The sequence below is a fragment of the Schistocerca gregaria genome, chromosome 4 (assembly GCF_023897955.1).
Source record: "Schistocerca gregaria isolate iqSchGreg1 chromosome 4, iqSchGreg1.2, whole genome shotgun sequence".
Lineage (NCBI taxonomy): Eukaryota > Metazoa > Arthropoda > Insecta > Orthoptera > Acrididae > Schistocerca > Schistocerca gregaria.
The window spans coordinates 463,861,718-463,876,522 of NC_064923.1; the positions used below are offsets into that span (position 1 = coordinate 463,861,718).

Sequence of the window (14,805 nt, forward strand, 5' to 3'; positions counted from 1 at the left end):
CCTGTGCCATATGGATCCTTCCCCCTTTTCTAAATTGCGCAGGTGGAAAATTTCCCTGCAATACACCCCTATGTTCCTGTATCTCTCCTGGCCTCAACCTTCGTTAGTCACTGTCCTCACCCATACTGCCCCCTCCCTGTTCCCATTCCAGCACTACACAGCCGTCATTTCACCCCGACAACCAGTCTTTTAATTTATTTTTATTTCTCTCCTTTCCGTTACTTACCCCCTCCCCCACCCCCTCCACACCTTCTTTCCTGCCCTCCGTTTAAGCTGCAACACTTCACTATCCGCCACTCCTACCATACTATCCCTCCCCCTCTCCGCCCCAGCCTCCTCCTTACCCCCACCCAGTCGCCACTCCCATCGTGTACTGGTGCTGCTGCTCGCAGTGTAGTTTCAGCTCTCTAAGACTGCAGATATGTGTGCAAGCTGCGTTTGTGTGTGTGTGTGTGTGTGTGTGTGTGTGTGTGTGTGTGTGCTGCTGACAAAGGCCTTAAGGGCCACAAGCTATGAGTGTGTAAATCTTTTTATTGTGCCTATCGCGATTCAGCATTTCCGCTATATGGTGAGTAGCAGTTTTCCTTCTCTGGTATTGTTACATACCCAGTATTTGTGTTTACTTGTATAGGTAAGTGGAAACAGAGGTGTAAATTGAGTAACATTTATGTTCTGATTACAGCTAAGCATATGTTGCATTGTCTTCTCTATATTTACAAGCAGATTATTTGCAGTAAGGTAAGTTGAGAGAAAATTGTAACTAATTTCACTACTGTTGGCAGCAGCTCAGATATCACAGCTCCAGGTAACAAATGATGTTATCAGCATAGCTTATGACCTTATAATTTTTGAGTTCAATTACATCATTTACATAAACAAAGAACAGAAAAGGCCCTAATGTACTTCCTTGAGGCACATCACATTGAAATATCCCATAGGTTGATTTAGTTGTTACCAACTGCTCATTCCTCTTTTCAGTTAGCTTGACACACTGTCTCCTGTCTTTAAAATAGGAGGTAAGTAGTTGTAAAGCTACTCCTCTCCTCTTGTATTCTTTTAATTTATTCAATAGAACTGTATGATTCACAGTATCAAAAGCTTTAAGCACATTGAAGAAAGTGACTTATCTTGTCTCCTTTGTCTAGCTTGATTAATATTTCATGTATAAATGTTGCTACTGCTGTTACAGTAAATCTTAATTTTCTAAAACTATTTTCTAATTTGTTGAATAGATTATGTTTGATGAAATATGCCTTGAAATGATTTAGTATTACTTTCTCTAGCAATCTGCCAAGTTTTGAAGTTAACAATATTGCCTGTAGCTTTTTATGACAGTTTTTATTCCCTTCTTATACACTTGCAGAATTTCAGCGATTTTTTCAAGGTCAGGGAATTCTCCTGGGCAGAGGGAGGTATTTACTAGGTGTGTCAAAGGCTTCACTAATTCTCCTCTGTATTCGTTTAGCAACTTAGGAGAAATATCACCCCAGCCGAAAGACATTTTAGCATGCAGTTTTATTGCTAGGAGGTCCCTCTCAGTATTACCATGGATGAAAAAAGTTTGGCTATTGTTTGTAACATTAAAATTGCATGCCTAGTCACATACTTCATTTGTGCCAATTGTACTAAACTTCTGTATGAATGTGTCACACACTTCTTTTGGATCATTTTCTTTTAACATTATGCAGTTGTGTTCATGAGACTGCTGTTCCCATACTCTTTGTACATTGTTTTACAAACGCAACTGGAATTTCTCATTAAAAAGCCATATTTCTGAGCTTTAAGGTTAGTCAAGGACTTTCAGCATTTTTTTCTGAGGAGCTAGTATTTTGTTAAAAATATTGTTATTTTGCATCTCTAAAGAATATATAGCAATCTTTCATTTTCTCTCTCAGTTCAATGATTTCAGGAAGGAAATTCTCAGCATTACTTCTTTTATTAAGGGCATGTTTCATTTTAAGTTTCACTGCATAGCTTATAGAAATTTTCCCATTTATCATTCACATCAGCTGCACTGAATACTGGTTACCACTGCCCTTTAACATTTATTACAATTACATTTTCTTTTATATACAAATGTATCACTTTTGGTTATATATACATACCCTACATCAATTTTCATAGCAAGGGCTCAGTAGTCAGACATGTGGTTTTCTGAGGTGTTATGTTTATGTCCTCCTTTGATATGTTTGTGAGAATGTAGTCAGTGCTTGTCTGTGTATCTACAGTAATTCTTGTAGGTTCAGAGTTTATGTGGTTATAATTATAACACTGTAGTAAGCTGACATGACGTAAATAGTTAAGAATATTTTTTAATGAGTCTATGTTGACGACTCCAACAAACAGAACGTTTTTTATATGCTGATGTCTTCAACAGCAAGTTCTCCAGGTAATCAAAAAAATAATTCAATGCTACTCCCAGGTTGCCTATAAACTGCTGCTATAATCAGATTGTTGTCCCCTACTTTTAAATCTATTGCTGCAACCTCAAATTCGTTTTCATTACTTCGATCATCAATCCACTTGACTTTTTCACATGCTAATATTTCTTCTATAAATTCCTACCCTACCATATTTATGTGTCTTTCTACAGAACAAGCTTATGAGTTTGTAATTATTTAGTCTGTAGCCATATGCTTCGTCTTCCTTGCAACACAGTTCACTTGATATGAAGAAATGCAGTTTAGTTACATTTAGGTTTACACACTAGTGCATTGTTTTATTTGTTACTGAATATTCATATGTAAATAAAACAGAAAGAAACATTCCACATGGGAAAAATATATTAAAAACAAAGATTCCATGACTTACCAAGCGGGAAAGCACCGGTAGATAGGCACAATAAAAAAAACAAACACACACACAAAATTTCGAGCTTTCGCAACCGGCGGTTGCTTCGTCAGGAAAGAGGGAGGGAGAGGGAAAGATGAAAGGATGTGGGTTTTAAGAGAGAGGGTAAGGAGTCATTCAAATCCCGGGAGCGGAAAGACTTACCTTAGGGGGAAAAAAGGATAGGTATACACACACACACACACACACACACACACACACACACACACACACACAGACACAAGCAGACATATTTAAAGGCAAAGAGTTTGGGCAGAGATGTCAGTCGAGGCGGAAGTGCAGAGGCAAAGATGATGTTGAATGACAGGTGAGGTATGAGTGGCGGCAACTTGAAATTAGCGGAGATTGAGGCCTGGTGGATAACGGGAAGAGAGGATATATTGAAGGGCAAGTTCCCATCTCCGGAGTTCGGACAGGTTGGTGTTAGTGGGAAGTATCTAGCTAACCCAGATGGTGTAACACTGTGCCAAGACGTGCTGGCCGTGCACCAAGGCATGACGAAAAACATCTTTGCTGTAATGACTTCCATCCCAACTCGCATATCATATCTGCCACACTCTCTCCAGTATTGCGTGATAATACAAAACGAGCTGCCCTTTTTTGCACTCTTTAGATGTCCTCCGTCAATCCCACCTGGTAAGGATCCCACACCGCGCAGCAATATTTTAACAGAGGACGAATGAGTGTAGTGTGAGCTGTCTCTTTAGTGGACTTGTTGCAGCTTCTAAGTGTCCTGCCAATGAAACGCAACCTTTGGCTCGCCTTCCCCACAATATTATCTATGTGGTCCTTCCAACTGAAGTTGTTCGTAATTTTAACACCCAGGTACTTAGTTGAATTGACAGCCTTGAGAATTGTACTATTTATCGAGTAATCGAATTCCAACGGATTTCTTTTGGAACTCATGTGGATCACCTCACACTTTTCGTTATTTAGCGTCAACTGCCACCTGACACACCATACAGCAATCTTTTCTAAATCGCTTTGCAACTGATTCTGGTCTTCGGATGACCTTACTAGACGGTAAATTACAGCATCATCTGTGAACAACCTAAGAGAACTGCTCAGATTGTCACCCAGGTCATTTATATAGATCAGGAACAGCAGAGGTCCCAGCACACTTCCCTGGGGAACACCTGATATCACTTCAGTCTTACTCGATGATTTGCCGTCTATTACTATGAACTGCAACCTTCCTGACAGGAAATCACGAATCCAGTCGCACAACTGAGACGATAACCCATAGGCCCGCAGCTTGATTAGAAGTCGCTTGTGAGGAACGGTGTCAAAAGCTTTCCGGAAATCTAGAAATATGGAATCAACTTGAGATCCCCTGTCGATAGCGGCCATTACTTCGTGCGAATAAAGGGCTAGCTGCGTTGCTCAATAGCGATGTTTTCTGAAGCCATGCTGATTACGTGTCAATAGATCGTTCCCTTCAAGGTGATTCATAATGTTTGAATACAGTATATGCTCCGAAACCCTACCGCAAACCGACGTCAATGATATAGGTCTGTAGTTAGATGGATTACTCCTACTACCCTTCTTAAACACTGGTGCGACCTGCGCAATTTTTTAATCTGTAGGTACAGATCTATCGGTGAGCGGGTGGTTGTATATGAATAAGTAGGGAGCTATTGTATCAGCGTAATCTGAAAGGAACCTAATCGATATACAATCTGGACCTGAAGACTTGCCCGTATCAAGCGATTTGAGTTGCTTCGCAACCCCTAAGGTTATCTACTTCTAAGAAACTCATGCTAGCAGATGTTCGTGTTTCAAATTCTGGAATATTCCATTCGTCTTCCCTGGTGAAGGAATTTCGGAAAACTGCATTCAATAACTCCGCTTTAGCGGCACAGTCGTCAGTAACAGTACCATCGGCACTGTGCAGTGAAGGTATTGACTGCGTCTTGCCGCTTGTGTACTTTACATATGACCAGAATTTCTTCAGATTTTCTACAAAATTTTGAGACAATGTTTCGTTGTGGAACCTATTAAAGGCATCTCGCATCGAAGTCCGTGCCAAATTTCGCGCGTCTGTAAATTTTAGCCAATCTTCGGGATTTCGCATTCTTCTGAACTTCGCATGCTTTTTCCATTGCCTCTGCAACAGCGTTCGGACCTTTTTTGTGTACCACGGGGGATCCGTTCCCTCTCTTACCAATTTATGAGGTATGAATCTCTCAATTGCTGTTGCTACTATATCTTTGAATTTGAGCCACATCTCGTCTACATTTGCATAGTCTGCCAGTGTCCATTCATGCGAATGGACAGTTTGTTGCTGGTCATTCCCACATAGAAAGCATCACAGTGAATCTGATGGAACCAAAGGAGTTGAGGTTCACCTGGTCCTACTCCAAATCCCATGCCACTTTCCTTGACGTTGACCTCCATCTGTTCAATGGCCAGCTTCACACATCCGTCCACATCAAACCCACCAACAAGCAACAGTACCTCCATTATGACAGCTGCCACCCATTCCATATCAAACGGTCCCTTCCCTACAGCCTAGGCCTTCATGGCAAACGAATCTGCTCCAGTCCTGAATCCCTGAACCATTACACCAACAACCTGAAAACAGCTTTCGCATCCCGCAACTACCCTCTCAACCTGGTACAGAAGCAAATAACGAGAGCCACTTCCCCATCACATCAAACCCAGAACCTCTCACAGAAGAACCCCAAAAGTGCCCCACCTGTGACAGGATACTTCCCGGGACTGGATCAGACTCTGAATGTGGCTCTCCAGCAGGGATGCGACTTCCTAAAATCCTGCCCCGAAATGAGATCCATCCTTCATGAAATCCACCGCACTCCACCAAGAGTGTCTTTCCGCCGTCCACCTAACCTTCGTAACCTCTTGGTTCATACCTATGAAATCCCCAAACCACCTTCCCTACCCTCTGGCTCCTACCCTTGTAACCGCCCCCAATGTAAAACCTGTCCCATGCACCCTCCCACCACCACCTACTCCAGTCCTGTAACCCGGAAGGTGTACACGATCAAAGGCAGAGCCACGTGTGAAAGCACCCATGTGATTTACCAACTAACCTGCCTACACTGTGACGCTTTCTATGTGAGAATGACCAGCAACAAACTGTCCATGTGCATGAATGGACACAGGCAGACAGTGTTTGCTGGTAATGAGGATCACCCTGTGGCTAAACATGCCTTGGTGCATGGCCAGCACATCTTGGCACAGTGTTACACCATCCGGGTTATCTGGATACTTCCCACTAACACCAACCTGTCCGAACTCCGGAGATGGGAACTTGCCCTTCAATATATCCTCTCTTCCCGTTATCCACCAGGCCTCAATCTCCGCTAATTTCAAGTTGCCGCCACTCATACCTCACCTGTCATTCAACATCATCTTTGCCTCTGCACTTCCGCCTCGACTGACATCTCTGCCCAAACTCTTTGCCTTTAAATATGTCTGCTTGTGTCTGTATATGTGTGTGTGTGTGTGTGTGTGTGTGTGTGTGTGTGTGTGTGTGTGTGTGTGTGTGTGTGTGTGTGTGCGCGCGAGTGTATACCTATCCTTTTTTCCCCCTAAGGTAAGTCTTTCCGCTCCCAGGATTGGAATGACTCCTTACCCTCTCCCTTAAAACCCACATCCTTTCATCTTTCCCTCTCCTTCCCTCTTTCCTGACGAAGCAACCGCCGGTTACGAAAGCTCAAAATTTTGTGTGTGTTTGTGTTTTTTTATTGTGCCTATCTACCAGTGCTTTCCCGCTTGGTATGTCACAGAATCTTTGTTTTTAATATATTTTTCCCTCCGTGATTAAGAATTTTCATTAACTCATCTGTTTCTGCAATAATTTTGCTTACCTTGTCACATAAAAGTTTTTTGTTTCAGAATTTAGATGCAACCCATGTTTGGCATGTATGCATTTGTCCGGTTTACCTACACCCATTGTTCCAAATTTTTCAAATGAAGTGCACATTTTAATATTCATTTTTTGTGTCTTCTTGCTGACACACAAATTGCATATTAGGTCACACCTGTGAGGTAGCATTGTAACTATTGTGTACCAATATCTGTTAACTTCTAAGAACTTTTTCAGACTTGCTAAGAAATTTTGTGCCTCGTTTCTTGCAATATCATTCATATGACACATCCATTTTTGTCTTTCATTTTCTCCTGCAATCAATATTACTAACATTTTTCATACTTGCATCTGGTTTTACTGTTCCCATTGCTTGGAAGTTGTCGTTATTATCTTGTAAAGTACTTGCTATTTTCTGCCATGGCTGTCTGTTAAGAAAAGAAGAGTGTACCATTTATGTGATAGATTCTTGGTTCTGCTGCCACTATCTCTAACAGTTGTCTTGTTTGTTCCACTGCTGCAGTGTTTACGAAATTTGCTGCCAACACTTTTCACACTTTCATGTTTATGACTATCACTTAATTCAGCTGGAATTGCAGTCCACTTATTTGGAAGAGTTTCACCATCGCCCAGAAATGTACACAATTTTTGTAGTGATAATGGTTCACAGGTTTGACGCTTCACACTTTTCAGATCAAAGTTTTTTTTCACACTGCTCATTAGGATGTTAATGGTTAGTTGAAGAGTACTTGAATGATCAACTAGACTTTGGGCTATTGGTTGGAGCTGTTGGTCAAAGAGGGGCAAAAATTCTTTCAGTGGGAACACAATAACCAGCTACGATGGGGTGTACAGGATTGTTGGGTTTTTGGAATTTGGGGGAGCATGTAAGAGATGGGTGTGTGGGGTGCCACAGGTGCAAGGAGGGAAATGGATTCAGGTTCTGGAAAGGGCCTAAGGCTTTAAGCAGAGATTGGAGGTTATGCTGGACTTCTAGGATGGGATTACTCTGGCAGAGTTTATAGGTGGGGTAGTCCAATAATTGGCAGAGGCTTTCCACCAGGTAGTCAATGTGATTCATAACAACAATAGTGGAACCTTTGTCTGCAGGTAGAATAATTCTTCCACTAAAAGGTTGGTGTTCTTAGGAAGTTACCTGGGAAAGGATAGTGATGGCAAGTTGGAGGTAAGAAATTCCTGGAAGGTGACCCAAGAGATGGTTAGGTGGTAGGAAAGTTGGGGGGAAGGATCACCATTGGATGGTGGTATGACCTGGGAGAGGCAAGGTTTAATGTTGGGATTATCTTGGCTTTGGATGGAGGGATTGAAGCCAAAGAAGTGTTCCAGTTGCATGGACCAAGAGAATGGTAGTAGGTCTTTGATAAGTCCAACATGGTCAAATTTGGATGTAGGGCTCAAGGTGAGGCCTGTGGACAGGACTGAAACTTCTGTGGGGCTGAGAATTTTGTTGGGAAGACTAACAACACTGTTCCAGGACTGTTCCAGTTTTGGATTTATCGGAGTGTGCCTTGAAAATGTGTTTTTGCAGTACCAGGTTTGTGAGTGACAAGGACTGGCAGGATCTGAAAAGATGACGGTCATTGAGAAAGGAGGGGTAGGATCAGGAGAAAGGAATGTTTACTGTTAGATATAGGGGACGGGGGTTCAATTGCATGGCCGCCATCATTTAGTCACCGTCATATCACTGTTGTTAATCTTTCCAACAACCCCTCAACCCCACACACATTTCAGTCTTATCAAAAGCCCCCGGCTTCAGCCCAACATTCTAATTTAACCATGTTAAACTTGTCAAAGACCTACTCTCCTTCTGCTGATCCCTGCAAAGGAAACACTTCCTTGCCACTAATCCTTCCAACCAAAGCCAACATAATCCCAACATTGATCCCTTCCTCTCCCAGGTCACACCACCATCCAACTGTTATCCTCCCGCCATCCCACCTAACCATCTGGTCACCTTCCACGAATTCTTCAGCTCCAACCTGGATTCACCGTCCTTCTCCAGGACCCTTTCTCAGGAAACCAACCTTTCAGAAGAAGAAATGGCTGCCATACAAACCTCAAAACAAATCCAGACCCAATTATTCTACTTGTAGACAAAGATTTCACCACCAATGCTATGAATCTCAGTGACTACCTGGCAGAAGACCTCTGCCAATCAACTGCCTGCTCCACCTACAAATTCTACACAAGAAGTTCAACATAACCTCCAATTCCTGCTTAAGGCCTTGGGCCCTTTGCAGAACCTCTCCCCTGAATCTATTTCTCTCCTCACTCCTATGACATCCCACACACACACCTTCTATATGCATTCTGAAAATCCACAAACCCAATAATCCTGAATGCCCATTGTAGCTGGCTGTTACACCACCACTGACATAATTTTGAGCTTCAATGTCCAACACCTGCAACAAATGTCTGAAATCTAGCCGCCCATATCAAAGACACAAATCACTTCCTTCACTGATTCTCCATCATCCCCACCCTTTTATCTTCTGGGTCCCTACTCATCAGTGTTGATGCCGCTTCCCTATATGCCAACATCCCTCATGGCTATTGGGCACTCTCTCTCCCAACATCCTTCAGACTGCAAACCCACTACCTCATTCCTCATACTCCTTGCTAACTTTATCCTAACATGCAAATACTTCTCCTTTGAAGAGAAGGAATACAAAAACTTCCATGGCACAGCCAAATGAATGTGTATGGCACCCTCTTGTGCCAACCTGTTTATGGGTCACCTAGAGGAAACCTTCCAAGTTTCCTGAAACCCCAAACCCCTGATCTGGTTCAGCTTCATTGATGACATTTTTATGATCTGGACTCAAGCCCAAGACACCCTATCCTCAGACCTTAATAACCTCTTCACCTTCTCTTCCATCTGCTTCAACTAGTTCTCCTAAACCTAATGTGCTACCGTCCTAGACATTGACCTCCTCTCTGATGCTGCCATGCACACCTCTGTCCACACTAAACCCTCCAACAACTAACAGTATGTGCATTTCAACAGCTGCCATCCCTACCACACCACAAAACCCCTCCCATATAGTCTGGCCACCCAGGGACGGCTTATTTATACTGACAAAAACTGCCCTGCTCAGTATGCTTAATATCTCAGATAGGCCTTCACAGACAAGCACTGTTCCCCAGACATAGTCTGCAGATAGATTTCCCTTGCCATATCCGCACACATACCCAATGCTGCAAATACACCCACACGCCAACAACAAAGACACCCATCTTTGTCACCTACTATACCCTAGATTGGAACAACTGAACCACATCCTTCATCAGGACTTTGATTATCCATCACTATGCCTGAAATTAAGGACATTCTACCCACACAACATCCTAGTCCATCCCTATGCCACTCCCAATCCCAACCCCTTGCCACAGGGACCTGCCCAGTCCACACAACAGCACTTCCTACTCCGGTCCTGTCACAGGCTTACCCTACTCTATCAGAGGCCAGGCCACATGTGAAAGTAGCCATGTCATATACCAGCTCTACTGCAACCATTGGATGGCTTTTTATATTGGTAGAACTACCAACCAGCTGTCCACCAAGATGAATGGCCACTGCCAACTTGTGGCCAGGAGCAAAGTGGACCACCCTGTGGCACAACATGCAGCTGGACATAATGTGCTTCATTTCAGTGGCTGCTTCACAAAACAAGCCACCTGGTTCTCCCCTCCACCATGTTTTTATATATGTGATATTTTTGCTTCTATCGAGCAGTTCACAATCACAATGAGTGAATGTATACTCACATATCTCTGAAATCCCTTAGTCTTTGCAAGTCAAGCTGATGATTCTGAGCTACTCCTTTAATTAGTTCTTGTATGACAACTCTATCATAAATTCCAATATCACATGGATTCACTTACAACATGGAATTTACTGCTCTAAGTCATTAATTCAATTTCTTTATTCAACGAAGTCTGTGAGGCAGTCCTTTTCACTATATATAGTTGACTTACATCTCACTGTCGTATGGGGATGAATACCATAGGCCAGCAATGCAAGTAGGAATCAAATGACCACAAGTATACCCAGTCCCCTTCCTCACAATTGCTATGCAGAAGTCAGAGTAAGGTCTTGTCCTAGGGCTCTGAATGAGACAGGCAAGGAGAGTTAAGAACCTTAAGTAATATTTCAAGCTTAGTAGCCATCTGAATGGAAGGAATGTAGGAAACAGATCAATTCATATCAGTGATCATGGGGATAGGAACCCATGATCTGGTAGAGCATCAGCCAACAGCAAGGTTTTTTTTTAGGTTGTAATGTTCTCAAATGTGACTCCCTCCACCCCCTCGTCAATTCCTTTTCTTTCATACTTCTTTTTTTTACAGTATGGCATCTGCAATTGAGGCATTTTCCTATGATTATGTACTGTTAACGACTGTACGACTTAAATGAGCTCCTTAAAGAAAAAGCTTTAGGTCCTGATTTCTTAACTAGATGGCAGTCTCTGTATATTTTTAAAATGTTATTTCATCTACATTCAGTATGGGTCTATTATTTTTTTTCCAAATGAACGTGTTTACAGTCAGAATATGTAATTAAAATGCAGCAATCAAGACAATCATACATACTAACCCAAAAGTCAAAATATTGATGTATGCATTATATACTGTATTCTATTATGAAAGCACAAGGTCATGGGATATTGCAGGGCTTTTCTTCCAAAGTAACTGGGTAAAGAGGAGTAAAATAGTTTCCTTCCTCTTACTCTCCATTGGAATGATTCAAAATTCTATACATAGTTCTGCAAGCTTGGATAACTAAAGCCATATATACATGGCATTTTGCTTAGAAACTTGCAGTTCACAGTCGCAATGAGTGAATGTATACTCTCACATACCTTTGAAATCCCTTAGTCCTTGCAAGTCAAGCTGATGAGTCTGAGCTACTCCTTTAATCAGTTCTTGTATGACAACTCTATCATAAATTCCAACATCACATGGATTCACTTCAATGTGGTAATTACTGCTTAAAGTCATTAATTCAATTTTTTTATTTGATGGAGTCTGTGAATCAAAAAGATATACAACCTGAGGTGTTTAAAACAACTTGTGCATTACAACACACTTAACATTTCTTGTTACATCAGTAAAAATAGCCTGTGAGATGCAAAAAGTGACAGATACAAATGGCATTTTATCACCATCCTCTTGGAACAAATTACAAAAACAGATGACTCGAAATAAAATTACGTACTACCTCCATGTTCGTCCTGCACTGACATCAGTTAATGAAATATCTTGAGGAGTAAACACTCAAATCTCTGTGTGTTATGTAAACATGACAAGGAAAACTTGTGTGTTTCTAGACTGACAGAGGTATAGGGATAAGAGGTAAGAAATTAATCATATATGTTACCTCAAGGAATAGCAAAGCATCACATCCCTTGGGATAAGAACTACTGTGGACGGTACTTCCTCAGTATTCATCCTCTATACCAATACAGAGGTTAACAGCATTGATGTTCACTTTCTACTCCAAAAACCTGAAACACAGCTGACAGTAGCTATTTCATCACCAGCTACTATCAGAGATATCAAACATTCATTCCAGTCTACTTTTAGATCAATTCACAATATGTGGTGTCCAAAAAACGATGTGTGATGCTGATCTTTAGTATAAGCAGAAGTCATCTAAATACAATCTTGATAAGACAATGAGTCCCAAAATGTTTATGGTGTCATTAATTGTTATCACAAAGAAAGTAGTGGTGAGTACTGATCCTGGTGGGAGAATGTTTCTTTGACATATTGATTCCTAAATGTCATGCTCACTCACGATCTAACTCAACCAAAGTAACAAAAGGTGCTGTATAAAAATGTGTGGACAGGCCTGAAAAACATACTATGTAAAGTGAGCAAAATGTTATAGGGTCGAAGATGGCTACTGGTCAGTCAGAATTCTCAAAAACCACATTTGAATTGAGATAGAAGTTTTCTGGATTACTGGTGCCAATACAGTTACCTGTTAACCATTCTTTCTAACAATTTGCACAAATTACCTATTAGACAAATTGTTCTTCATTATACCCTTCTTTTCACTGTTATTCCATAGGTGTCATAGTATTTGATTGCATAAAGCTAAAATTCAGCAACAAGTTCAACTCGAATTTTATAAAATATTATTAATAAAGTTCATCCTAACAAGCTGTTGTGCTCATTGCTGTCCGTCTTGTCCCCATGAACCAAGCGCCTCCATCCTGGCCGGTTACCAGCTTAACTTAGAGCCTGCTGAAGAGGTAGATCAGAAATCATCTTGATTTGCTCAATCCACGTGTTCACTGCTCTTCACTTCGGTCTCTTTCCTTTTATCTTCTCTTCCTCGATTCTCTTCTCTACGTTTTTCTACATCTCTTTTTCTCAATATGACTAAAGAACTGAAGAATTTTTTGCTTGACACGAGAAGAAAGGCGTATGGAGATACTGAGAACACGCGATCTAGTGTCCTGAAGCCAGAGCTGTGTTCGTTTGTTTGTTTGTTTGTGTGTGTGTGTGTGTGTGTGTGTGTGTGTGTGTGTGTGTGTGTGTGTGTTATCTTATTTTGGGAAAGGCCTTGTTGGCCGAAACCTCATTTTGGAACAGTCTTTTTGTTGTACCTATCTGCAACTCAGCATTCGCTATATCATGAGTAGCAACTACTCTTTTCTGAAGCCAGAGCTGTGTTTGTTTGTGTGTGTGTGTGTGTGTGTGTGTGTGTGTGTGTTTTTATCTTATTTTGGAAAAGGCCTTGTTGGCCGAAACCTCATTTTGGAACAGTCTCTTTGTTGTACCTATCTGCAACTCAGCATTCGCTATATCATGAGTAGCAACTACTCTTTTCAGAAAGTTGTGCTTTTAAAGTTCAATACTATCCAGGGGTCACTACTAACATCTTCATTAGCTGTGCCACAAATATGTGCTCAGTAGAAGAACACTGAAAATGTATCAGGCCTCAGGAAGTATGTCAGTGAATGTGATGAGCAACGTAGTACGTGAGATGTAGCACTCATTTCTTTTAATATGCCTTCCTCCACCATTGTTTTGGGTATAACTGAACTGGTCATGGAGGGTTGCTGTTCTTTGCACTAGAACACCATTACAAGTTCTCTAAAGGCCTTAGTTATTTCCCCTGATTGCCCTAATATGGGCTTCTGCCAGAGAAGATCAGAAAGAAGGGTATAGCTGCATCTGTGGCACACATGGTCGCAATAGTAGCATCATGAACCAACTCCACGATTTCTTTCTCCTGGTTGATTTAATGATTTAAGAAATGCTTCAAATTAATTAATTAAAACACTCTCCTGTGTACTCAGACTCATGTGCAAAGATAAAACAGTCAGTACATTTTTACACAACCTGTGGAGGACTTACACTCATTAATTATTTTATTTGATGTTCATTGTCTTCTTCCACATCTTCCAGTGTTGGTATCTGAGCGAATAGGTCAGAGTCCATAATTACTTAACATTATTATTGGGTGGAAAATTTATTGTATCTTAATTGTCATACTGATAGGCCAGGTGCACAGGCACTGACGTACCAATATATTATCGAATGCAGTTTGAAAAAGTAATGTGAAATATAAGGCAAAGAAGATAGTATGATGTGGGATAATAGAAATAAAGTTCACAGACTTTTTTAAAAAAAACCTTGTGAGGTATCTATTAGTTGCCATAACTTAACAACTCGAAGAATGCGCTCATAATTATATATGCTTTGAAACTGTTTGAGGAAAGATGTATAAATTTTGTAGCTGTCTGCATATATTCCTGGAGGTGTAGACTTCAACGGAGGAAAATTATGATCTAAAGAAGTATGTACCTCTACAGGTACATGCTTAACATCATGAGAGAGTCAGATAGCAGTTTTTGGTGACATAACTATAAACTCTTAGCTGGTTGAGTCAAATTCACATTTGCAGCAAAGAATAGTTATTGCTAAAGAAATACCTCACAAGGTTTTTTTTAAAAAAGTCTGTGAACTTTATTTCTATTATCCCACATCATACTATCTTCTTTAATATGCAGATGCTACAGAATGCTCTAGTGCCTATATTTTAATAAAGCTAAATTCTATCTGTGACACATACCCACACTTATGAT

At 41.1% G+C, this 14,805-nt stretch overlaps 1 protein-coding gene across 1 annotated transcript in view; it reads right to left on the reverse strand.

The window, feature by feature from the left end:
• LOC126267458 (replication factor C subunit 3) overlaps positions 1–14,805 on the reverse strand; it is a 93,504-nt gene that overhangs the window by 57,038 nt on the left and 21,661 nt on the right. The window contains exon 3 of the mRNA XM_049972728.1: positions 11,566–11,731. Within this exon, the coding sequence (XP_049828685.1) occupies positions 11,566–11,731 (166 nt within the window). The remainder of the gene's footprint in view (positions 1–11,565; positions 11,732–14,805) is intronic.